The sequence below is a fragment of the Ambystoma mexicanum genome, chromosome 7q, assembly GCF_040938575.1.
Source record: "Ambystoma mexicanum isolate Mex_15411 chromosome 7q, UKY_AmexF1_1, whole genome shotgun sequence".
NCBI classification, from domain to species: Eukaryota; Metazoa; Chordata; class Amphibia; order Caudata; family Ambystomatidae; genus Ambystoma; species Ambystoma mexicanum.
The window spans coordinates 495,751,394-495,776,287 of record NC_090941.1 but is presented as its reverse complement, the minus strand read 5'-3'; the positions used below and the strand labels follow the sequence as shown (position 1 = coordinate 495,776,287).

Below are 24,894 nucleotides of genomic sequence, written 5' to 3'. Positions count from 1 at the left end.
GCACAGAAGTGAAGCTCCTCAATACCAAATAGGGGACCAAGTATGGTTAGCCACTAAGCACTTACCACTCAAGGGGACTCGGACCTTTAACCCCAGGTATTTGGGACCTTTTTCTGTCAAGGCAATTATTAACCCAGTGGCCGTCAAGTTGGACCTACCTGCTCATATGCAAATCCATCCCGTTTTCCACGTGTCTCTTTTGAAGCCAGTGCAACCAGGAACAAGGCTAACCACTCCACCTGAACCTATCCTCATAGACGGGGAGCCCGAGTTCGAAGTCAAGAATATTTTGGACTCAAAAAGAGTGAGATCAAAACTCTTTTACCTAATTGACTGGAAAGGTTATGGTCCACAGGAAAGGTCTTGGGAACCTAGTGACCACGTGCATGCACCTCATCTAGTGAAGAGGTTCCATCGGGAATTTCCAGACAAACCACAGCCAAGGGGGAGAACGACTTTAGGAGGGGCCTTGAGGGGGAGTGCTGTCATGATGCCTGCCCCCGGAAGACCAGACCAGGCCCAGCAGACCCGGAAGCAGGCATCATGCCACTTGGAGCATGCCCAAAAGCCCCAGTTAGGGGCTGTTTGGGTAAAGTCCTGGCGCCATGGGCGCCAGGCTCATTATTGATAACTTACCTGAGGCAGACCATGCTGCATGAAGACTCAAGCCAAATGAGGCTTAGGAGGGACTATTTTACTGAAGGGACTATTTTGTTACTTGGGTGGGGCTGTGGAAGAATACTTACCTGGATCTTCTTCCAAGGCTATTTAAACCACGCCGGGACAGCCACACGTGCTTCGCGTTATTCTGCTGGCTGCAGCGTAACGCTCACCGTGTTTTCAGCAGCTCCAGTCTTCAGCCACGCCCGCTTCAGTCCTGGGACTCCTGAAACAAGAAGACAAAAAGGATAAAGGTTAGAACAGGAGTTTTAACTTTAATCCTTACCTGAATCCTGATCCATTTCGCCACGGAACTGAAAGACAGAAGTCTTTGAAGCATCGCTTCGCATTCCTACGGCGCCGCGCTGAACTCACCTGCTTGGTGGTACTTCAGCATTCCATCACGCTCTCTCCATCTCGCGGCCGCCCTCCGACACCTAAGGAGACAAAGACAGCAAGGTGAGCAAGGGGACTCTCTAAGGCCATACAAGCTACCCCAAGGACTTACCTGATTTACCACGGTAGGTACTCACCTCATTTCGGGTCGGCGCAGTCAACTCTGCTTCATCGCCGTACCCCGGCCCCTAAGGGGAGAAAGCAAGGACAATACCAGTTACCCCCCACAAAACTTACCTGATTTACCATGGGGGTCTCACCTCATCTCGGGTCGGCACAGTCAACTCTGCTTCATCGCCGTACCCCGGCCCCTAAGGGGAAAAACACAATAGACTTACCTGAATCTTACCGAGTGCCATTTGGAAATCTTCGAGTGGATTAATCGACAACTTGCAAGGAATCGGACAGAGTGAAGAGCAGACATTTGAACTCTTATGAACAATTGGACTTTAGAGTCAATACTGGAACTCACCAATTCCTCTACGCCAGTGAAGTAACTGGTCATCAACGCGCCCCTGCGGTCGACGCAGGATGGAGAGCTCATCCTTCCTAACCATCAGGTGAGACTAAGGAGGGGACATCAAGAGTGATCAGTGGGAAGATAACGGGAGTGGGGAAGGTGGGTTGACACTCAATTCCATGGGTGGTTAATTCCTCTTCTCCTTTGCAGAAGAATATTCTTGCGAGCCAGACAAACTAGGCTGAGCGGGCCAGTCCAGTCAGTCATCTCGGCGCTACACATCACGCTGGTGGAAATAACAGCGGCCCAGTTCCGGTCGACGCCCCCGTGGGAACCAGGTGAGCGTAACAATGAGGTTCAGCACAAACGAACGACAAGAGCACTGAAGCACTGAGAGTACGCCAAATGGCCACAAGACGAGCTTGACTTCCCCCCCTCCAAGCGCAGAGCCCCAACCCACGAACCTACCAGTGCTGGCCTGTTACCAACACGAAACAACTCGCGCCCAAAACCCTAAATGGGAACAGAAAGCACAAGAGCACCTGAGCGCTACACTTCTAATGCAGCTGCTAGGTGCACCAGTTCCGTTTATGTTACTTGTTCTTGTTGTCACACTGTCTGCTTGCCGCAAACAATAGGTGGGAAAGGGGCCAATAGAGCCCATGCTAATGGAAACAGGGAGATACCTGACCAAGATATGGAGGAAGCACCCTCGAATAACAGGCTGAACTCAGCAGGAATGGAAGGAGTGGGGAGAGAGGAGAAACCAAGACAGGACCATGGCCATGCAGCTCAGAATAATGACCTGGAATGTGAGGGGTATGAGATCTTACATGAGACGAAACCGAATCAAATCCTACTTCCAACGGAAAAAGATCTCGATCGCCCTACTCCAGGAAACACACCTAACGGTAGAAGACACAATCTGACTGAAAGAACGATGGGGCGGTCAAGGACAAGGATCGTCCTACTCTAAGTATGCAAGAGGAGTATTCACGTGGGTGAACCCTGACACCCCATTCCAACTGCTGGGATATTAAGGTGACAATGGTCGAAAAAACTAAGGTATGCGTAGTGAATTCTTATTTCCCTAACCATGGCATACCTGCACACCTTCAACAAATATGCGCTAAAATGACACATCACAGGGAAGGCCTTTTCATGTGGGGTGGGGACTTCAATTGCGTCAAAAACACAGCCCTGGATAGATCGGATTCAACGCAGCAGAGGGCCAACACATCCACACAGGCATTAAACGCAATGTTAGAACAATTGGACCTAGTAGACGCATGGAGGGTACTACACCCCACAGACCGAGGCTACTCCCACTACAACTTACACACCAGGATCGACTACCTGTTTATTGACAGAAACCAAATGACACAGGTAGAGAACGCGCAATACTTAGGCAGAACAATATCAGACCACTCCCCCCTCACCATGCAGTGGACAACTAAGTGACCCAGACCCCCTATACCACTGTGGCGTATGCCAGCCATGACACTCACAGACCCAGCATTTAAGGAAGAGCTTGCGGACAAACTAGAGGAGTTTGTGCAAATAAACAAGGACAGCGTAAGCAAAATGGCCACTCTATGGGAAACGTTGAAAGTAGTGACAAGGGGAGAGGTGATAGCGGGAGCTGGGGGGGTACGGAGACAACTAAAGCTCGAACTAGAGGCCAAGGAAGAGGAAATAAAGCAACTAGAGTCGAATGCCCAACCCAACGTGGCAGATGAGCCAAAGCTGAAAGATCAGAACGCAATGCCAAGAAGCCTGGGAAAAGCTCTCCAAATTTGATTATGCCAGGCGCACAGCAAGAGCACACAGAAGCAGACAAACCAAGTCGCCTATTAGCCTGGTTGTGTAAGCGAGAACACCCGAAACACCTGCCCCAGAAAATAAGACAACGGCACAACACACATGACACAACAATCAGTAAACCATGCATTTGCCACATTCTACTTCAAGCTCTATGCCCACGACAACAAAGTACCGATAGCCGACATTGGACAAACACTAGAAGAAATAGGCCTACCCAAACTAAGCAGCGAACAGAGAGAGTCCCTAGACGAAAGCATTACTGTAGAAGACGTAACGGAGGCCATTAGATCCTTAGCCACATGTAAGACCCTGGGCAGCGACGGACTTCCGCCAGAGTTTTACAAAGCATATGAGCCAACCCTGGCGCCTGTGCTCCACGAGGTCTTCATGGAGGCGTATGAGGCGGGGACCCTGCCGGAAACTATGAGAGAAACACTGATTGTCCTGATACCTAAGCCAAACAAACCTCCAGAAGCCTGCAACTCATATCGCCCACTGGCGATGCTGAACTACGACAGTAAAATATTGACCTCCATACTGGCCAAACGGCTAGCAAGAGTGGTGGGATCACTAATACACGAAGATCAAAATGGATTTGTGCCAGGCGGCAATAACACGGCCAACCTACGCAGGCTAAAGCACATAATAGCACAGACAGCGGGAAGTGAGGAAAGACTGGCAGTATTGTCGTTAGATGCAATCAAAGCGTTTGACTCTATATATTGGGAGTGGTTAGTGGAGGTGCTGAGGGACTTTGGTTTTGGAGAGGGATTTGTGAGATGGGTCAAAGTGATTTACAACAACCCCCGGGCCTGAGTGAAGACCGGGAATACGGTGTCCGGGGTGTGGGAGATACAGAGAGGTACCAGACAAGGCTGTCCACTATCCCTCATGTTATACATACTAGGGCTGGAACCGATAGCCATCTACTTAAGAAAACAGTACTTTGACGCGGGTATAAAGATTGGCAGCACACACAACATAATATCCCTATAAGCCGATGATGTGCTACTATACTGAGGGAGCCACACGTAAACGCCCCGACAGTATTAGAGATACTAGACAACTACGCGCGCTACACCGGGATACAGTTCAGCAAGAATAAATTATGCGCATACCCACTGGCAAAACTGAGAGGGGTAAACCCCAAGGACTTACCTGAGGTGGGAGTTGGATGGCAGGCGGAGGGATTCAGATTCTTAGGGGTAAACATCAGACACACACCAGAACTCACACATGAAAATAACATAGTAGCAGTGAAAAACGCCCTACATAAATCCATGAGATTCTGGACCCGAATTACCACTGTCCATGATGGGAAGAGCAGCGATAACCAAAATGATAATACTCCTGAGGTTCCTATATCATTTTCAAAACATATGCTACTAGATTCGACTGCCCTTTTTCAGAAAACTAGAAGCATTGATTAAAGACTTCATATGGGGCCCAGCCAGGCACAAAATATCGTTGAACACACTTACACTACCATACAAAGAGGGAGGGATACAACTCCCTGACCTAGAGAAATATTACCTGGCAGCAGAGCTTAGCCTTGTAGCAAGATGGCTATCGGAGGAAACAACACCCAAGACTGGCCTCCTGCAGCACCTGATAGCCCCAATATATATCAAAGAAATTCTGTGGAACCCTCCAACGAGCACAATCCACCCGCCGATGATTGTTACAGTGGGCAGCCAGATACGGAACAGAACTAAGGCAATAAATCGAATGCAGCAGCCCTACGCACCAGAGGTCCGAATGCTGGCCGATGTCTGCAAAGTGCCCGCATGACATACCAGCAATGAGGAAATGGGAACAGGTTAGATTGTATGCATGGGGGGACATATTTGAGAATGGTGTCTTTATAGAGTTTGAAGAGCTGCACGTGCAGGTGGGGCTGGCTAAAGGACAATTTCTCTGGTATCAACGGGTCAAGCACACAGCAAAGAAAAAATGGGATGTCTGGCTAGAAGAACCAACACAAAATCTCATACTCACAGAGATGCATAACTTGAGCGACGGCTGGAGACCAGTGTCCAGACTATACCACCAACTAGCAGATAGGCCCAACCCACGCAGCAGCGACCTAAAGGAAAAATGGGAGAAGGACCTAGGCGTCGCAATGTCCGAGAAAGAGTGGGAAAGGGCACTGGTGCACACGAAGGAGGTGTCCAGAAACACTAGATTCAAACTAATCCAACTGAACATATTATACAGGACATATGACACCCCTCAGAGTTGCAAGCTTCAACAAGCCTCGCCAAACTGCCCCTGGTGTGGAAATGGACAGGCAGACTTAAAGCACATGTTATGGAGCTGCCCCAAAACACAAAGATTCTGGGCCAAGATCACACAAGCATGCAGAAGAGTGGGAGCACGCAAATACGACTGGACTCCGCAGGAATGCGTACTGGGCACATACCCACGACTAAGCAAGCATAAACACGAAGTGAAATTCATGGACCTGGCATGTGTACTGGCAAAAAGGACAATCGCCATGGCATGGAAAACCCCTGGAGGCCCTCGATACACACTATGGAGCAGAGAAATGGAAAGATGGACAACAGCAGAGAACAATGCTTGGACTGAAGGAAACAAAGGTTCAGACAGCGATACAAGCCCCACCCTGGAAGCATGGAAGGCCCTAGTCAGAGACTTGTCCCTCACAGGAGACCACAAACCCCCCCTGAAAAAGCACAAAATTATTCCACAGACTGAAAACAGCACAAAGTGAACATTGACAGATACCCTGGCCGAGGAACCTCCATGTCCACCATAACAGTGCTAACACCACCACACCACCTGAGCAGAAACTGCCAAGAACCCACCTCGGCAGCCACAGACAGAAGTTGTTGCTTATTGTTTATTGTTAAATGTTGTTTGAGACTTTAATAACTTTGATATAACCGCTTTACAATTCGAAATGTATGTTCAATAACTAATGCCAATAAAAACATGTTAAAAAAAAAAAAGACGTGCCAATGCAGCGAGGAGCTTTTGTGAGCAAAACGCATCAGATGTAGCTTGCTTGATGAATACGAACCCCGGCGGGAACCGAAGCATAAAATGGCGACATGTGGCATCTAAGGTAGTCAAGGAGTAAGAGATCTGCCGATCCCGCCGTATCTAGGTCTGGACGCCCTCGACCCAGAAATCTGAGATGCGGCCCAGCGGGACCCCCATGGGCCCACGGCAGCTTGCCTCGACTGTGAACACCCGCTGACGGAGAGCTGAGCGGGGAGGAGGCGCGGCGCTGCAAGTGGAGGCCGGCTGGTGGGCCTGCCAGTAGGTGGGACGCCCTTTGGCAGTGGCGAGCAGAGTGAAGACCTGAACAGGGGCGCTGGGACGGCTGAATCCTGGGGAGGCGCGATTGAGCTGGTGCTCCGCTCTGCCTGACTCTCCTCTGTGGCGCTGCCCCTGGGAGCCTGTCTGCTCGGGGCGGCGCACAAGACAACTCTCCCCCCTGGTCGCCGATTAGTGGAGGGGCACCTCCAACAACCAAGAGGCGGGAACTCCCTGGACCGGCGGCACACGGGTGAGTGTTACCCCACCCTGGACGAAGACCAGGGTTCCCCACCTCTCCACTCCCAGACGAACGCCCTCCACGCTGGGATGACCCAACCCTGAGCGCCCCCACAAACCTCTCGGGAGCCGGGCACAAAGCTCCGCCGAGACCGAGGGTAAAGGCCTCCCGCCCCCTGTGAGCCCCACCTCCCCAGAAACAGCCGAGGAGGGCTCTACGCACCCGCAGGGGGGAGACCATCCGGCGGCCTGTCTAGAGGCGGGACACCCCTGTGTTGGGGCGGACGGAGTGGAGATGCTGGGACAGCGGAATCCTTGTTGGGCGGTGGCGGACTGGGAGCTCGGCTCGCTGGGCTTCCCGGCGCGGCGTTGCCCCTGCGAACTGGCCTGCTCGGGGAGGGGCCTAGCGGAGGCCACCCGAGGAGCCTGGACAAATCACATTGTGGACAGAAACAGCCCCAAAATAGGGTGCGGACACAGGATCACAAAAACCTCCTGACCTCTAGGCAACAGACGGAGGAGGAGGGGTCGGAAGCCTATGAAAGGAAAACTTACCTGGATTAGACCTGCTGACTGCTGAACACTCCTGTGTGCTACATCACCCCGGGTCAGGAGTGGAGATATTTACTGACTCTACAAGACACACTCGCTGCTCTAGAACAACCTTGAGGGCCTCTCCAATCTCTTTTAGGTTCATAACAAAACCTTCTGAAAATTGGGAGAGGATCTTCACCCCCTCTGGGCTCCACCCGACCACGCCACAGCAAAACACCTGCGGCCAACCCTGCACTATCTGCATTCCCCTCTCCCCCTATCCTCATTGGGATCACGATCGGAAGACCTCAACTCCTGCCTCGAGGGATGCCCAAATCAGGAGTAAAAAAGAAGGGACACGTCATACAAGCCTACCTGTCACCACCGCCTGCGGACCCACCACCTGCATGCAAGATCACAGCCGAAATCCACGCTGCCCCATCCTCGGCTCTGACCCTCAACATGGCGATGTCCAAGGAAGACCTGGAACAGATGCTCAGATCCTTCAAACAAGATATCACCCATGAGATTAAGGAAGAGACCTCCAAAGAATAATTGGCTCAATCCCTTGCAGACCTTACCTCTCATCTTGGGGGGGATTGAATCCAGGGTTAACGACCTGGAAAATACAGTATGTGAACCATCTCATAACAGTGAAGCACTGGCAGAAAGAGTGAAAATCATTGAAGAGCACATCGAAGACATATGGGCAAAGCAGGCCGACTTAGAAAATAGGTCGAGATAGAATAATGTGTGCTTTCGGGGAATCCCCAGGCAGATTTCCGATCAGAACCTAACAGAATACGTAGAGACATTATTCAGATCCCTCATCGACCTCTCGCCAAACGAAGAGTTACAGCTAGATAGAACCCACCGGGTATACTACTAAGCTCAACCTAAAAGGAATCTGACACCTGATGTGTTCACCCGAGTACACTTTTTTTGCCAGAAAGAAGCAATCATGGCAGCAGCCAGGAACTCAGACTCGATACAATTCTAGGGTACGAGGGTCCAGCTTTTCCAGAATTTGGCTCCCTATACCTTGGCATGTAGACGGCACCTGCAGAAGGTGACTGCCTGGCTGAGAACCCTAGAAGATCTGCTACTGGTGGGGGTTCCCGTGTAAGCTGATCTTTGACTTCCATAGCCAACATTACATAATCTCTTCTGCGGAACAAGCGAGAAGCCTGATGGTAGAGCAGCCTGATAATGCTGAGTCAAACCCCCATGATCAGAACATGGACGGGTGTACCCTACACCCTTTGCAGAGGCCCGGATGAGGGAAAATCAAGCGGCGGCACCAATCTGCGGCACATTCACGTCAAGATCTCGGCCCTCAGAAAATAATCACTAACTCAGAGGAGACCTCAGCCCGAAACTCGGGAGATGAGGAAGGTTGGGCGGCCACCTGAACTGACCCCAATTAACAGTAATCTCCTGCGCCAAGTAAATAGGACCACACAGGAGGTCTTTTTCAGGCCTCTGACGTGCTTCAGCAAAACAGACCTATCGGGGTCAAGTAGGGGAGCTTAGAGCTTTGATGATGGCCCCTTTGCCCCTCTCTACGGTCGTAACCGTGAACGACATAGCTCCAATCTTGGACCGAGAGACCAGGAGGAATGGGCTAGCCCCAACATAAATTTGAAAGTTACTCACCTCCTTACTTCCCCGCATGCCCTGTTTGGCGATTTTTAAGAGCCTGGCAATTTCCAAATGATAATTGGCTTGGGCGCCTGAGTGGAAGGCGCCCAACATAGTTCACACCTGGTTAAAGTTGTCTCTGGTTGTGGGAATAACACAAGTTGCAATGAAAGTAACTTGGCCTTTTTGTTATATATTTTATTGCTTTAATTATTGTTTTGAGTTCAACCTGAAGCCATTAAATTGGCGTTACTGTTTCACTCACCACAGATACCCCACAGGTTACTTGCATTGATCTGACTGGCTATTCCGATTTAGGCCCTCTTAGGGGAGCTGGTTTGGAGCGAAAACTCATGCGACAGGTTAATGGTGACCCCGAGCTTTAGATGTATCTCTCTTAATGTGCAGGGCCTGAATTCCCCTCTGAAACGAAAAGCGCTCTTCCATAGATTAGGGTCTCTAGATGCATCGGTTTTATTCCTTCAAGAGACCCATCTATGACTGGAAGATGAATCCCGCCTTAATGATAGGCTCTATCCCATTACATTTTTTTGCCTCCAGTGGACTGAAGAAGCGAGGGGTTGCCATCCTAGTGCGCATGGGGATTTCCTTTAAAACCATAGGGGTGGTACGGGATGAGGAAGGGAGGTTCTTGTTGATCAATGTCATGTTAAATGGGCGCAAAACCACACTGGTTTCTATATATGCCCCTAACGTCAAACAAGATTTGTTTTTATGAAACTGTCGAAAGCCATACTTGAACACGCAGAGGGGGAGGTGATTCTAGGCAGGAATTTTAACACTGTAATTAATCCTCTGGTCGACAAAACATTACCGCCTACAGTAAATGACAGAAACAACTTCAGGGCGCTCACCTCTCTGCTGAAAGAGCACTCTTTGATTGAAGCATGGCGGTATTATCACCTAGAAGAGAGGGATTACACCTACTTTTCGGCAGTTCATGGGGGTTTCTCTAGATTTTACATGTTTTTTGTGTCAGATTCACTCATCCACGAAGTGTTGGAGGTAGATATTCTCCCTGAAGCACTGGCAGACCACTCTCCAGTCTTTCTAGCTATAGCTCCCCCCGGGTGTCTCACCTCATGAGACCTTCCTGGAGGCTAAATCACTTCCTCCTAGAGGCCCAGCGATTCGAGCCCATATCAGTGAATCCATAGATCTATATTTCAATGAGAATGACACGGAAGACGTGAACTTGGGCATGGTATGGGAGGCGAGTAAAGCGGTGAATAGGGGACACCTCATCGAGCAAGCAGCACAATGGGGGAGGGCCAGGAAGTTGATCTGGGAACAGCTGGAAGGGGAAGCCCGTAGGCTAGAGGAGTCACACAAAAAGAAACCCTCTTGGTGCTTGTTAAGGGACTTACGCATAGCTAAGAAAGCGTTGGAAGCGCACCACATAGGAGAGGCAGCATACGGCATGATGCGCACCAAAAAATTCTTTTATACCAATGGAAACAAGGCTAATAAATTACTCGCAGCCAAACTGGGGGAACAGACACGACAAAATAGGATAGATAACCTGCGGGATTAAAAAGGCAAGAATGCCTCATCCGAAGAAGGGAAATGCCACATTGTCGAGGAGTTCTTCAGGGACCATGCGGCCCCACATAAGGGGGATTCACAAATTATCAAGGCTTTCATAGCTATGGCTGAACTAACCCAAATCTCACTAGATTTGCAGGAACCCTTAGAAGAGCCAATATCCCCTGAAGAAGTGGAACTAGCTGTTAAATAACTCCCTATTGGCAAGGCCCCGGGCCCTTATGGCTTTACAAATAAGTTTTATAAAACCTTTTGCAAAGAGCTCACACCGCACCTCAAGAAGCTATTCAATGAGTGCTGGAAGTCAGGTACGGTCACACAGTCCATGGCAAAATCTAATACAACCCTAATTCTAAAGCCAGGGAAAGACCCGGCAGAATGCTCATCCTACCGGCCCATAGCCTTGCTCAGTACGGAGGCAAAGCTATATAGCAAGATCATAGCGCGGCGTCTGGGGGAAACCTTACTTTCTTTAATAGACAGGGACCAGACGGGATTTATCCATGGCCGATCTGCCCACGACAACATTCACAGAGCTATAGACCTGATAGCCCTGGCCCCATTGCTCCCGGGTCCTCACTCCCTACTATCCCTGGACGCCCATAGGGCATTTCATAGCATGTCTTGGGAATATCTGAAAGCAGTCCAGAAGGGCTTTGGTTTTGTCCCACAATTTTCTAAATTGATTCTATCGAATTTCCCGATTCCCTCCACTCGAATACGAGTTAATTCTAGCTGGACATCCCAGTTATCCCTCGGCAGAGGGACCAGACAAGGGTGTCCCTTGTCTCTGCTGGTATTTGCACTCGCGATGGAGCCCCTAGCCCAACATATCCGCCTCCACCCCGACATTCGGGGGTTTGAGGTGGTGGATCAATGCCATAAAGTCGCACTTTATGCAGATGTGCTTTGTTTCCTAAAGGACGCTCAGACTTCAGTCCTTCCACTCATGGGGCTTCTTGACCAATTCGCAGTGATCTCAGGATTCACAATAAAGACGACAAAATCGATAGGCCTGAACCTATCAGAACCACTACACGCGTTAAATGCCTTGCAAAACACTCTCTTAGATGGGAAAACTCAAAATTACATACCTTGGGGTGCACTTGACCCCGACCTATTCGAGCCTACAGAAAGCTAATATCCCCCCCTACTAAAAGGCGCCAAGGAATCCTCCAAGGAATCCTTACAGAAGTGGGCCACTGAAGAGATATCTTGGCTGGGGCGCATAAGCGCTGTCAAGATGACCTTGCTCCCTAGGCTTCTTTACACCCTACAGGTAAGCCCTGTATTCATCCCTGAGCGGGACCTATTAAGCTTACAGAAAGAGATTAGTCGGTTCATCTGACAACGAAAAACGTCTAGAATTCAGCATAAGATTCTCACCTGGGGCAGGCATTTGGGAGGTCTGGGACGCCCTTCTATATTAAGATATTACAGAGCAACTCAAATTGCCCCGATCCTGGGTTGGGCCAATCCAGAGGATCCCCCCAAGTGGCAGGATATTGAACACCAGTTCTCTGGAGCGCCCCTCTTCCACCTTCCCTTCCTTCCGCGAGAGGCGCAGACCTCACCGAAGCTTGTTCTCCCGACCACAAGATCCACTCTTCTTTGCTGGGATAGACAATACAAGCTAAGGGGACTCTCCCCAGGGCTGAGTCTGCTCTCCCCAATCACGCAGAACCCCACCTTCACACCCGGCCTTCAGGTCAACTCTTATCAAAATTGGTCAAGAGAGGGAGCCCTTAGACTGCAAGATCTCTATGACAACAACGTCCCACTGACCTTTGCCCAATGCATAGAGAAATTCACTCTCCCGGAGACCGAGAGATTTAAATACATACAATTGCGACATTGGATTACCAACCAGACTACCAAAAAAGGCTGCCACTAGGCTCCCCTCAGGCCTAGAACTAACAGTCGCGGAGGGGCAACACCCACATAGAGTAGCAGTCTGTTACCGCCTCCTAGAAAATGTTCCACAGGACGAGAAGCTCCCTTATATGTTGGCATGGGAGAGAGAATTAGGATTTGAAATACCCCCAGAGTCATGGCAGAGAATCTGGGACAGAGCGCATAGGTCCTCTACATGCACGGCTGTAAGGGAATGTGCTCTTAAAATTTGTTATAGATGGTATTTCTCCCCACAAAGACTACATGGGATGAATCCAGAATATCCTGACCCCTGCTGGCATGGATGCGGGGCTAAGGGAGACCTGGGTCATTTATGGTGGCACTGTCCGGTCATTCAAACTTACTGGTTAGAAATTAGGTCAAAGATCAAAGACATATGTGGAACCCTCCTCCCCATGGACCCACTAGTGATGCTGCTAGGAGACTCACCAAGCGACGGGTCTTCTCCCCGCACTGGCCCCACTGCTCGCCTGCTTACTCAACTACTCATGGCGGCCCGACTTACACGAGCACGATTCTGGAAGGAAATAGAGGGTCCTCACATAGCATATTGGTGGGTGAAGATATGGGAACTCCTGGGGGTGGACAAACTAACAGCAACTATAGAAAATCAGATACCCAAATTCACAAGCGTCTGGGGACCTTTTCTAGACCACGTCGCAGAAAAGGAGCATATGTTCTTCCAACCCAGGATGGTTAAATACCTTTTCCAGCCCTAACATGCCTCTGACATTGTGAAATTAGTCATCAGATGGACTTCTAGCCGGAGAAATGATACCGCCCAAACAGGGCAAGGTGAGGACCTGCTGGTAGCTATGGTGAGATCCCCTAATTTTTTTTTTTTCTTTCTTCTCTTATCTTCAGTTCAAAGAGCTACATGATGGCAAGCTACAATATCCTACTCCCAGAGGACGTTTAAGATACTTACAAATTGGATGAATTACAAAATGTTGAAATGAAATGTTGATGTTTGATTAAGAGACTAATTGCTGGATCAACTGTTATGACAAGCTATGAATTTACCCATTCTTTAAAGTCACTGAAGTTTTTTTCTTTATGACTAATGAACTGCAAATGATACTGAATTAGATTTTCATAGACCCTGAGATGAATTATGTTATCTCCTGCAGCGACTCTTGATGAATTTAATGTGTAATCAATATTTCAATAAAAATATCTTGACAAAAAAAAAAGAAATAATGTCTCGGACTTAGTATTCTTGTTGTGAGTGAACTGAAAGAGTGGGTGGCTTCATCGCCAATAAAATGCCTTTAACATGGTGTTGACGAGGGAGAGCTGACAAACTGGATCTAGCCCCCATGAGGGGATAACTAGAGCAAAAGCAACTGAATTGATCACTTTGTTGTTACAGTAAGGACTGATGAAACTCTGAAGAAGCTTGTGAGAAATGTGATTGATTGATTGATTGTTTATTTGTATAGCGCCTATACACAATGTGTTTCAAAGAGCTTCGAGGAGGGAGGGAACATGGGAGAAAACAAATCTTACAAGTCCTTGAAACAATTCGGAACGTGAAATAACTATTGTACTAGGCCTGGCGACATTTTCGTACTAGGCCTGGCGACAGTGCAAGTGCTGAAATATTTATGGAGGAGAGGGGGAGGGAAAGAACATGAGGACAAACGAGCAGTGTAGTGCAAGTGAAAAAACAGGAGGAAGGGGAGGGTGGAGTGGGGGGAGGGGAGGAACAAAAAAGTCACTAATGACTATCATGTTTGGTCTGGTGGCGGTTCAGAATAGAGCATGATGGGGAAAAAGGGAGAGGAACAAGTAGGGCGGGGGGGCAGACAGGCTGCTATCAAAGGTCTAGGGACAAATGATAGGATTAAGTGCCAAATGGCATGAGGGACAGAGGGGGGGGGGGATAGGAGTAAGAGAGGGGGGGATAAGACATGCAGCCATCAAGCATGTCTATGCAAGGATATGAGGTAGCAGAGTGCAGAGGGAGAGAAAGACCACACCAAAGGAGTAACAGGGGAGAGAGGGCAGGAGGGTCGTAAAGACAAATAACAGGGGAGTGCCATGGGATATGGAGGGGTAAGGAGAAGATAAGGGGAGAGAGGAGGAGAGGGGGCAAGGGGACAATTCCAGGTGGGGAGGGGAGCAACACGGAGCATGGGGGGGAGGGGGGACAAAGGGGAGCAACACGGATCAAGGAGGGGGAGGGAGGACAGAGGGGGGCAACAACAGAGCATGGAGGGGGGTGGGGGGACAAAAGAGGGAGCAACACGGAGCATGGAGGGGGTGGGAGGACAGAGGGGGAGCAACAACAGAGCATAGAGGGGGCTGGGGGGACAAGAGGAGCAACGGAGCAACACTGAGCATGGAGGGGGTGGGGGGGACAAGGGGAGCAACACTGAGCATGGAGAGGGGTGGGGGGGACAAGGGGAGCAACAGAGCAACACTGAGCATGGAGGGGGTAGGGGGGACAAGGGGAGCAACGGAGCAACACTGAGCATGGAGGGGGGCGGGGGGACAAGGGGAGCAACACGGGGCATGGTGGGTGTGGGGGGACAAAGAGGGAGCAACACTGAGCATGGAGTGGGGTGGGGGGACAAGGGGAGCAACGGTGCAACACTGAGCATGGAGGGGGGGTGGGGGGACAAAGGGGAGCATAGGAGCAACACTGAGCATGGAGGGGGTGGGGGGGGACAAGGGGAGCAGGGGAGCAACACTGAGCATGGATACCAGATACATTTGCACACGCAGTAGAGTAGGTGCTCTCAAGCAGCCGGAAGGCCTTTAGAAAACTATGAAGAAGCAAAGATGGCGAACAAGCAAGGAAGCAAAGGACAGTAAAGACCGTAAAGGTCATACTATCAGTGATGACTATTTTTTTTATCTGCTTTACAATATCCTTCTTATGGTGGTCACTCCAATGCTAATAAATATATGGCTCCATTTAAAAAAGAAATGAAAAGAAGGGAAAGGGAACTGTTTTGGTTGTTATGTAAGCACGGGAAATGCATTTGCCAGCCTCCTCTGTTAGGATAGGGCGTTTATAACACCAACTGTTTATAGGCGCAACAAGACAAGGAGTGGGAACAGAGGACGGACAAAACAACGATCTTACTAGACCTTGGGTCATTCAGATCACGCAAGTGCGAGGAAGTGTAAGGGGGAGAAGGGCGGGATGGAGTGCAGGTAAATCAGAAGTGCAGCCAACTATAGTAACTGGCAAAAGGTTTGAGTAACTCGGGATATGATGGTATTGCCTTGCAAATGGCTAACCAATGCCTATAAGAGAGAGACACCTGTTGGCGTTTCCAATCTAATTCACTGCAAGGAACGGGTGCAGTGCTACCACAAATTGCTAAAAAAATCAAGTGGATGAAAGCAAACTTGGTTAACACTTCATCATTACGCCAGGAGCAGATGTACAGCTCCAATTAGAGTATTGCCAGCACCGAATTAACAATGGCAGCCCCATAAAAGCGCATATTTGAGGCTACCGAGCAATAGAGCTAGCGGAAGGATCCCAGGAGCGTATGTTTAGCCGCGATGGGTTGCAATGGCCGTAGGGAATCGTTGGCATGGGCAGTCAACGGTGGATAGGGTTTGTATTTTTACTAGTTACCTATCTCCCACAGAACAGGTAGGACCATGGCTTGATTTCTATTAGCCTGGCGTGTATATGCAGCTTGGGCTCGGTATAAGTGTTCCTGTAGTTGTCTAGGCACTTGAACAAGTCGTTTGTAGGTGACATGGGGCACTAAATCACCACTTCAACACACTCAATTAAAAGGAACATGGATGTGATGATAACTAATATTTAAAGCAAGTGATGTGTAGTAGTGAGTTAAGGTTCAATTTGTAGTGTGATTAACTTTATTGCTTGTACGGATATATAGTTACATTTTGGGATCTTCATTCAGGTCTTCATTCAGTCTGAGCGTACATTTTAGAAATATGCGTCCAGAAAGCGTTTTTATTATCTATTGATCATTATGTCTAATGAATGGAAATAAAATAGATTTTTCAACATCTTTTTACGATATCAAATCGTCCATGAACCTACCCATTGAAACGCTATAATGTAGTAGTTGAATATAACAGATTATTGGGGCATGTGTGGGTGCACATGGCTTTTAATGGAAGCAAATGGCATTATTGAGACCTATTGTCTTTGCCAACGTGAGTTTCCATTTCTAGTGCAAATCATGTAACTTTTGGGATAGCTGCCCATAGAAAGCAGTTGTATGCATTCACAAAGACACAAAATGTAATCTCGTAAAGAAACGAATCATCCAGCTGGGATAGAGCAATCCGGGGCAGTAAGGTAAGACAGGGACTGGGTCCGCAATCCCCCCTAGTGCATAACACAGACTTCTCACCCGGTGGTTGGGGTGGAAGGACGCTGACTCATTGTCATTACAAGATATGTATCAGGAAGGAGCCCCACTCTCATTTGAAGACTGCAAAGAGAAATTTGGCATTGGCGAAAATCACAAATATAAATACATACAACTACGCCACTGGATCTCACATACAGCAGTAAAGAAGGCCAGGCTAAGACCTCCACTGGGCATAAAATTAACAATACGGGAGAGAACACCCACGAAAGGGATAACCAGATTATATAAACTCCTGGACAGGGCGCAAACAGCCTCTACCCTCCAATGTATGAAAGATTGGGAGTGGGATATAGGAGAGGAGATCACACAGAAAGAATGGAGTCAAATATGGATGAGGGCGTATAAGTTATCCAAATCTACAGAAATCAAAGAATCTGCGTACAAACTCTGTTACCGCTGGTATATGCCCCCATATAGATTACATAAAATGATCCCTACGTATCCCCCGGAATGTTGGCGGCAATGTGGGGAAAGAGGAGACATGTTCCATACGTGGTGGTCGTGCCCTTAGATGATAGTGTATTGGAAAGAAATCTTGTGCCACATTAGAGACATAACGGGTTCTGACCTACCATGGTCACCAAAAGTAATCCTGCTAGGCGTAGTAGCGGAAGGGAAATATGCTGTTTCAAGGAATAGAGCTGCCCTCATAACCCACCTATTGACAGCAGCAAGAATGACAGTGGCCCAACGCTGGAAGGCGGTGGAGGGCCCCACCGCACCTTGGTGGTGGGTCAAAGTGTGGGGAGTCATGGCAATGGAAAACATCTGCGCCACGAAATCGGGAAGGTACCTGAAATTCCTTGCTATATGGGAACCCCTCCAGGACTATGTAGGAGCAAGGGAGGCTCACTATTTCAAACCACAAATGCTCAAACATCCATATCAGATGAAAAGACATAGAGGGACCACAGCTGGTGGTTTGGCTCAAGGAACTGAACTGGACAAGAACCAAGGTCTTTTGGTAAAGACAACAGCAAGGGAGGGTGGGTAGGGTGGGAGAGGGTGGAGGGAGGTGGTATGGAAAATAAGATAAGGGAAAGTTCAAGAGGACACTTACTGTAGACAATGCAAAGGCTTCCAACATGGTTGACAGTGGTATAATGAGGGTAGTAATGTTTCATAGTACAAGTTGTAACTGATTACCGGTTTTTGTCTCAGTAAAATTGAAAATAAAGTTGGTTAAAAAAATAAATAAACGAATCATCCTTGAGGCTCCTCATTAAACTGCATTTGTATAAAGTCTGGCGTAACCATAACTTTTTGTCTTCTTTGCAGAGCCCGTGGCGATGTGATGGAACAGGAGATATGTACTTCATTGGATGTGGTTATAATGCTTTTCCTGTTGGCTCAGAGTATGCGGACTTCCCACACATGGATGACAAACAAAAAGATAGAGAAATCCGAAAGTTCAGATATATCATACATGCTGAGCAGAACGCCTTAACATTCAGGTTTGCGACTCTGTTTTTGGTTTAATTGCGGCACAAAGTTGTTTACTTTGCAACGTGTTGGGAATTTTTCTAAAGTTTCTTTTCTACATGCTTTGTTAAAGTAACAGAAGTGGAAATGACTCATTAAGGTCACATTTTTCTTTCTTCTTCTGGAAGTATTAGTACAGCGTTGATAACGTCAGGAAAACCTTTTCAAGGGTTCATTTAAAAAAGTATGTCGCCCATGGCATTCCTGTAATGTTGTGTGGGATGTATTTTACCCATGCATCCGAGCCCTACCTCGAAACTGTGCAGTACTGACATGGAAAACATCATGGTGGCCAGAGCTTCCCAGAAAATGCACAGGGAAATGCATGAAGAATAGGCTGCCACCCATTTTTGCCGATGTTATGGGCACAGAAGGACACTGCCTAAAACCACCATTGGACTACCCGCACAGTAGTCTGAAACCATTGGGAATGGCAATGCTGATTGCCAAATGCAACCTAGAATTGTTGGGAATTCATTTTCTTAAATCCCAAAAATGGGTGCAGTACCAGTACTCACCACTATCCAAAAGCCGGCAGTTTAAAACCACCCTGTGTTTCTCTGAAGGCAGGCTCAAACTGTCTATTTTAAACATTGCAACACATCTAAAAACTCACTGGACACCAGCAGACATTTGGTAGAATGGAGTGTTGTGTGCCTACAAAATCTGGGAAATGAAGAGCCCAAAACAATGCTTATAACAAAACTGCTATGGAGTCAGCAGTTTAAGTTGCACTGGATTTAAAGACACTAAAATCGAAAATGTTTAGATTAAATGAGTGACCTATGTTTGGTGTCACATGCCTTTGTAACTGTTGAAATGTCATAGTTTTGCACTTAGAATCAGCATTCTAGCTGCATGTGTAAAATTGCAAGTTAATTTAAAAAGCAACAAAAAAACATGACAGTTAGCTGAAAGTCTGGCTTAAGGAACTGAATTCTGCCTGGCAACTACCCCCATCAGGAGTGAAACTTGAGTCACAGCTGTGTTCCCAGGCCTAGCTGCCCTTTTGCTGCTCACACTAAGGATATGCCATCTATCTGATAATTGAATTACCTGTGCTCTACAGGAGCTCTGAACAAAGCCTGTCTTGACTCATGCAAAGGTTTTATTACAGCGGTCGTAAAATGTAGCTCCCTTTTGGCAGAAGCTGGGAGGAGCACTGCCTGTGAGAGCAAGCTGGCTTGGCAGAACTGGATAAACCAGTATTTCTACCTTGTGCTGAGAGGAAACCACACCCCTTTGGAGCCAGAACATAACTTTAAAAAGATGGATCATTCATAGAGCGGACATGTGAATATTTTATAAATGATACCATAATTCTTGTGATTTTTCTGCCCACAGTTTAAGAGGTTTTTAGAACCGGTGGTATGTTCAGGGGGGTGTTAGCGGAAAAGTGGATATTACTCTAAATGTATGCATGTTAAAAATCTGAAACTTCATCAGTTAATGTCCATACTCCCTGCGCACATGTATGTAAAGTTGGGTCAATGTCAGAAATTGAAAAATCAGTTAAAAAGTCAATTATGTGCCATTTCTGAATGCAAGCTCTTAGAAACAACAGATTTGGACAGAGACATGGCTAAATTCAGCCACACCATGTATATGTAATTTCAAACAACTGTGTAACTGTGAAATATGGATTTTGATCATATATAGATTTGGGTGCACAGATGACAGGGGAGGTTTTTTCAAGAGATCATAAATGGCTGACATCACTCTGACACAACTTAGTTCCCCAATCAAATGAGAAATGGAAGTTTGACCAATTAGAAGCTGAGAGAGAGGTAGGGTCAGTGATGCTAGAACACACCCACATTCTAAACACATAAAAGCAGACAGACAGGACAGATAGGGACTTTCAAATCCATCTGCCGCTGGAAGCTCTGCCGGAAAAATCCATACTTTACCTCCATCAAACCTCCAGAGAGCCAAACTAGAGACTTCAATCTATCCAGAACTAGAGACCCAGACCAGAGAACCAGAGAGAGCTGACCCAGATCACTGTGAAGTGCAAAGACCAGAGGCGAGTTTAAAACCTGACCAGATCCATGGCGAGGCCCATTTCACTCAAGAATATAGTGTGAGTACCTAGAAAACTGTGCAGAACCAATCTCCTAGTTAAAATAATATAATTCAATCCTATTTTAATCTAAGTAGAACTGTCTCCTAACTGTCACCTGTCATTTGTAAAGCTGTCACTTGTCATTTTCTAGTTGCAAGCTGCACTTGTCTTTTTGAGCTTTTAAAATTTCAAATCTGAAAAACGACCTTTATTCAATCGCTCATATCTCCGCAACCGTTTGTGCTAGAGACTTGCAGTAACTTTCATCTGAAAGTTGAGAATCTAAGCTTTTAATCGCACTAAGAACCGCATTCCTACCCCCTATAGTTTTACCGCAATCGCGGAACACGCATCCGCGAATTTTACCGCGATTTGCAAATTTCTCGTGTAAAAACAGCTGCTGCTTGCCTTCCATTTGCCAGAAATTCGTTTAACCTGCTAACTATCCCTGCATCATTGCTAGTGTGAGCCGGGACTAATATTAACTAGATACCACTCACCCTGAACCTCTGAAAGGGAATTAAAAGCATTTTAGCATATTTATTTAATTCATTGCCAGCACATATCAAAGCAATTTGGGCCTGTGTTTTCAAACTTCTGTAGTCTAAGCTTGCTGGGGTGAACTGAATCACATTTGATTGCATTTCTGAGAACTGTGTGTTTTCCTTCCATTTCCTTGCCTTGCATCAAGGGGGGGAGGGGATTGCCAGAGAAAAGTGATTACATTGTTTTGTTGAAATCATATTGAGTATTTCTATACTGCATTTCATTCATTCAACCTTGCATCCATTTGAACTCTATAAAGCATTTTGTACCACCTTCTTCTTTTGTTCCTATTCACCTGTGTGCTACCTTATCCATTTCATGTCAACTCCTTAGTGATTATAAAGAAGTGTGCTAGTGCCAGATTCTCCGTTGTTAATCTTTATCATATCAGATTAAGTGTGCTATTCAATTATTAATTTATTATAAGGTGTGATATACACATCTCTTGTTTAAATTATCAAATAAACCTTTTAACTTGCAAGACAGAACTACTTCTTGGCTCAGTGGGGTCAGGGGGATTCCAAGAGAGGGGTGTTATATAGGGGTAGTCATCCAGAACGCATGAACTGGACATAAAGATATATCAATAAGGGTTTTCATTCAGTATTATAGACTAGGCGTTGACTTAGCTGTAGTGTTGAATTGAATCCTCTTACAAATTGGGGGCTCGAGCCGGACGTTTGGGTTAGAATACCACTTGTGCAGCTTAATACAGTGTGCTAACTGACGGGATACAGATATCCGGTCGGATCACCACGCTGTGTTACGCTGTGAAGCACTCCTCAAAAGGGACACTCCAAGAAAAGTTCTGTTCTGCAAAAATAAAATACAAACTTCTGTAAGTCAGGACAGAGACCAATCTCTAGAATGACGACCTTAGTAGACATGAAAATAGCCAGAGAGCACCTCTTGCATAAGCTATTTGTGAGAGGTGAATGGGCTGAGCAGGGCCAGGATGCCTGGTTGCAGGCCATCACGCGACAGGTCACTGAAACAGGGTCAGACTTATGGAGAGATCAGGGTCCATTACATGTGGCCCTGAGTGAACTATATATGGCTCCTAAAGCCAAAGAGGAACACAATAAGATTGCCAGGATAGCGGCATACCTGTACCTATATATGGGAGACATGCAGGATAGATGTGCTGAAAGCCAAAATCTGGCAAATAGGCAACAGATGGCGTTAGAGAAGGTCCAATCTGACCTGGTCTCTTCTGAGCAGAGGCTGCAGAGGAGCCAGGAGTCAGAAGATGATAGTAGGCAGCACATCATTAAAATAAAGAAGGACATGGATATACTGCAACAGGAAAAGACAGACCAGGATACCAGATTTCTGGCCTTGCAGAAGGAGCACCAAGACAGTTTGAACTCCCTACTGCAGAGCCAGAAAAAGCTGGAGCAACAGATCAATTTCAACAGGGCATGCACAGAGCAGGTAGCCACCCTGCAAATCCAACTAGACAGAGAGAAAGAGGAGAGCAACAAACTAATTTTGAAAGACCTGGATACCCAGGCAGAGTTTGATCAGGAGCGCCAGAAAGCCAGCGCCTTCCAAAGGCAAAGGGACGACCTGGCGGCGCAGATGCAGGCTCTTAGTCAGGAAAGAGACACTTTAGGCCAGGAAGTCTGCCACTTAAAAAGGAAAACAGATGAAAATCACCTGGCCCACCAGGGGCTGGGTGACCTCCAAAAAGAAAACCAGAACTTGGTAGAGCACACCAGAAGGGTGGAAGATGCTCTAGCAAGAAAGGAGCAGGCCAATAGGGACACAGCTCAGGAGGTAACCCTCCTGCAGCAAAGACTGGCCCAGTTCTCCAGGACCAACCAGGAAGCACAGAGGGAAAATGAGGCTCTCTGCCAGCACAATGAGAGGCTCCAGCAACAGGTAGCGATGCAGGAGAGACTGATAGAGTCCAGTAAGGCCTTAACTGAGGAACTGAAGGCACAAATGCAGCCTCTTGCATTGCAACAGGGAGCAGGGGCGGATAGAGATGAGGTTCGCTGGGAAATGGAAACTCCGGAGCATAACCTCAGGAGCCCTAGTACCAGAGGCCCTCATACCTCTCAGTCCCTGGACTCTGCCACCCCCATGTCCCCTGGCGCACGTGAGCACAGGGCCACAGTGATGGCAGATTACTATCCAGCTAAGAGTATGGGGCTCATAGGCCAGTACCACCCAGGAATGGAGGGGTGGGCATCCGGGTATGGGCACCCAAGTACAGTACAGTTCAGTGGGGAACCCCAGGAGAGTAGGCCCCTTAAGGGCATCCTGAAAACCTCTGCCCAGTTAGGTCAGTGGGGGGGGGTACCCATCAAATCCTGGCAGCAAGGAGGAATCTGAAGACTCCTCTGAACTGCGCAGGACACAGGAGACCAGGTCCCCACATTCTGCCAGCCATTCCCAGGCTCGCAGAATCCGGGAAAACCTGGAAGAACAGACGGGAACCTCTGGGAGCAGTGCCTCTGAGTCCGAGGACGATTGGACCAGGGTTACCCGGACAAAAAGGGCCAATAAGACAAAAAGGGCCTTGCTTAAGGACCCTTTAAAGCAGATTAAGGCGATCAGGAGCGTCATCACGCCTTACCATAAGAACGCTAAGTATTCTGTTTGGGAGCACTTAGAGTTGTTTGAACAAATGATGGAGACTTTCCATTTGAAGGACAGCCAAAGCTGTATTCAATATGTAAAGTGGACCTTCTCCCCGGAATACTCCAGTTTCTTTGCGGGGCTGGAGGACCAAAATCATTTAAGATGGTCCACCTATAAGGCGGCCATCTTGAAACATTTTTCTGTTCACAGAAATCCTCAAGAGGCTCGCAAGGCAGCCTACAATTTGCAATGTGGGGAGGATCAGGCCCCACAAGAATTTGTGCAGGAGTTAAAGCGTGCTTTTGCACAGACCACAAGAAGGGTGCGCACGGATAGCAGAGAATTTATAAATACGTTTTTCCATGCCTTGCCCAAATATATCATGACCCAGCTCGTGAGGGATTTTCACGAGAAAAGATCTTTAGACTGGGTCATTGAACAGGCTACCCGGATCTATGAGGTGCAGAAACCGATAGATAGCAAAAGTAATGCCCAGAAAAACCCCAAAGCCAACAGCACCCCTGCTGCTGCCAAGGTGGCAGAGGTAAAGGTCACCCCCGTTTTGGATTTGGAGATGGGGGGGGGGCCTAAAAACCTACCTGCACCTAATAATGCTAGGCCCAGGAGGTCCTCGGGTCAGTCACAGACAGGGAGCCAAAGAGGCAGCCCCACAAATGGGGTCCCTCGCTCTCCTGATTATGTAAGTCCCCGTTACAAGGGAAATCGACCCATCCTGGGTTATGTGTGGACTCCTCCAGCCCAAGGGGGGGGATCCAGCCAAGCACCTAACCCAGGGAACTTCCCTCCAAACTTCCCACAGGAGGGCAGAAATTTACCAAACCCTGGGTAGAACTTTTTCCCCAGATATCCACCCGACTTTCAGCCCCAAAACCATCCATCCTTCTTTCCCCAATTCCCTGAGCCCAGACCACTGAATCCGGGAGAGGGGAGGCCAAGGGTGGAGGGGTACCCAAATCTTCCCAACCCGGGGTATTACCAGAGGAGGGACAGCTACCCTTCCCGGGATCAGCCCAGGGGAGAAAACAGGGCCCCGTATCAGCCTGAGCGGGTTTCCCAGTTAGAGCGCCAGGGTCAAAACATGGCGCGGGATCTGGGTCACATACTGAGGGCTCATCAGAACCCTCAGATGGGCGTGCCGGCGCAGAACGCACCCAACTCTGGACCTGGTGCTCCAGAACAATGACGGGGGCAGCACCCCGATAACTCACCGGTTCCCAGGGAGGAGGCACAAAGGGAAGGGGGGTGTAAAGCCTTGGAGGAAGCTTCCTTCCTCACTTGTAAACAGCCCCTGGAAACCC

The 24,894-nt window shown here is 48.1% G+C and overlaps 1 protein-coding gene across 6 annotated transcripts in view; it reads left to right on the top strand.

Moving 5' to 3' along the window:
* Positions 1–24,894, top strand: part of CDADC1 (cytidine and dCMP deaminase domain containing 1) — a 671,523-nt gene that overhangs the window by 375,680 nt on the left and 270,949 nt on the right. For all 6 annotated transcript variants that reach the window (XM_069639921.1, XM_069639925.1, XM_069639924.1 and 3 more), the window contains one exon: positions 18,172–18,347. In XM_069639921.1, coding sequence (XP_069496022.1) covers positions 18,172–18,347 — 176 coding nt within the window. The remainder of the gene's footprint in view (positions 1–18,171; positions 18,348–24,894) is intronic.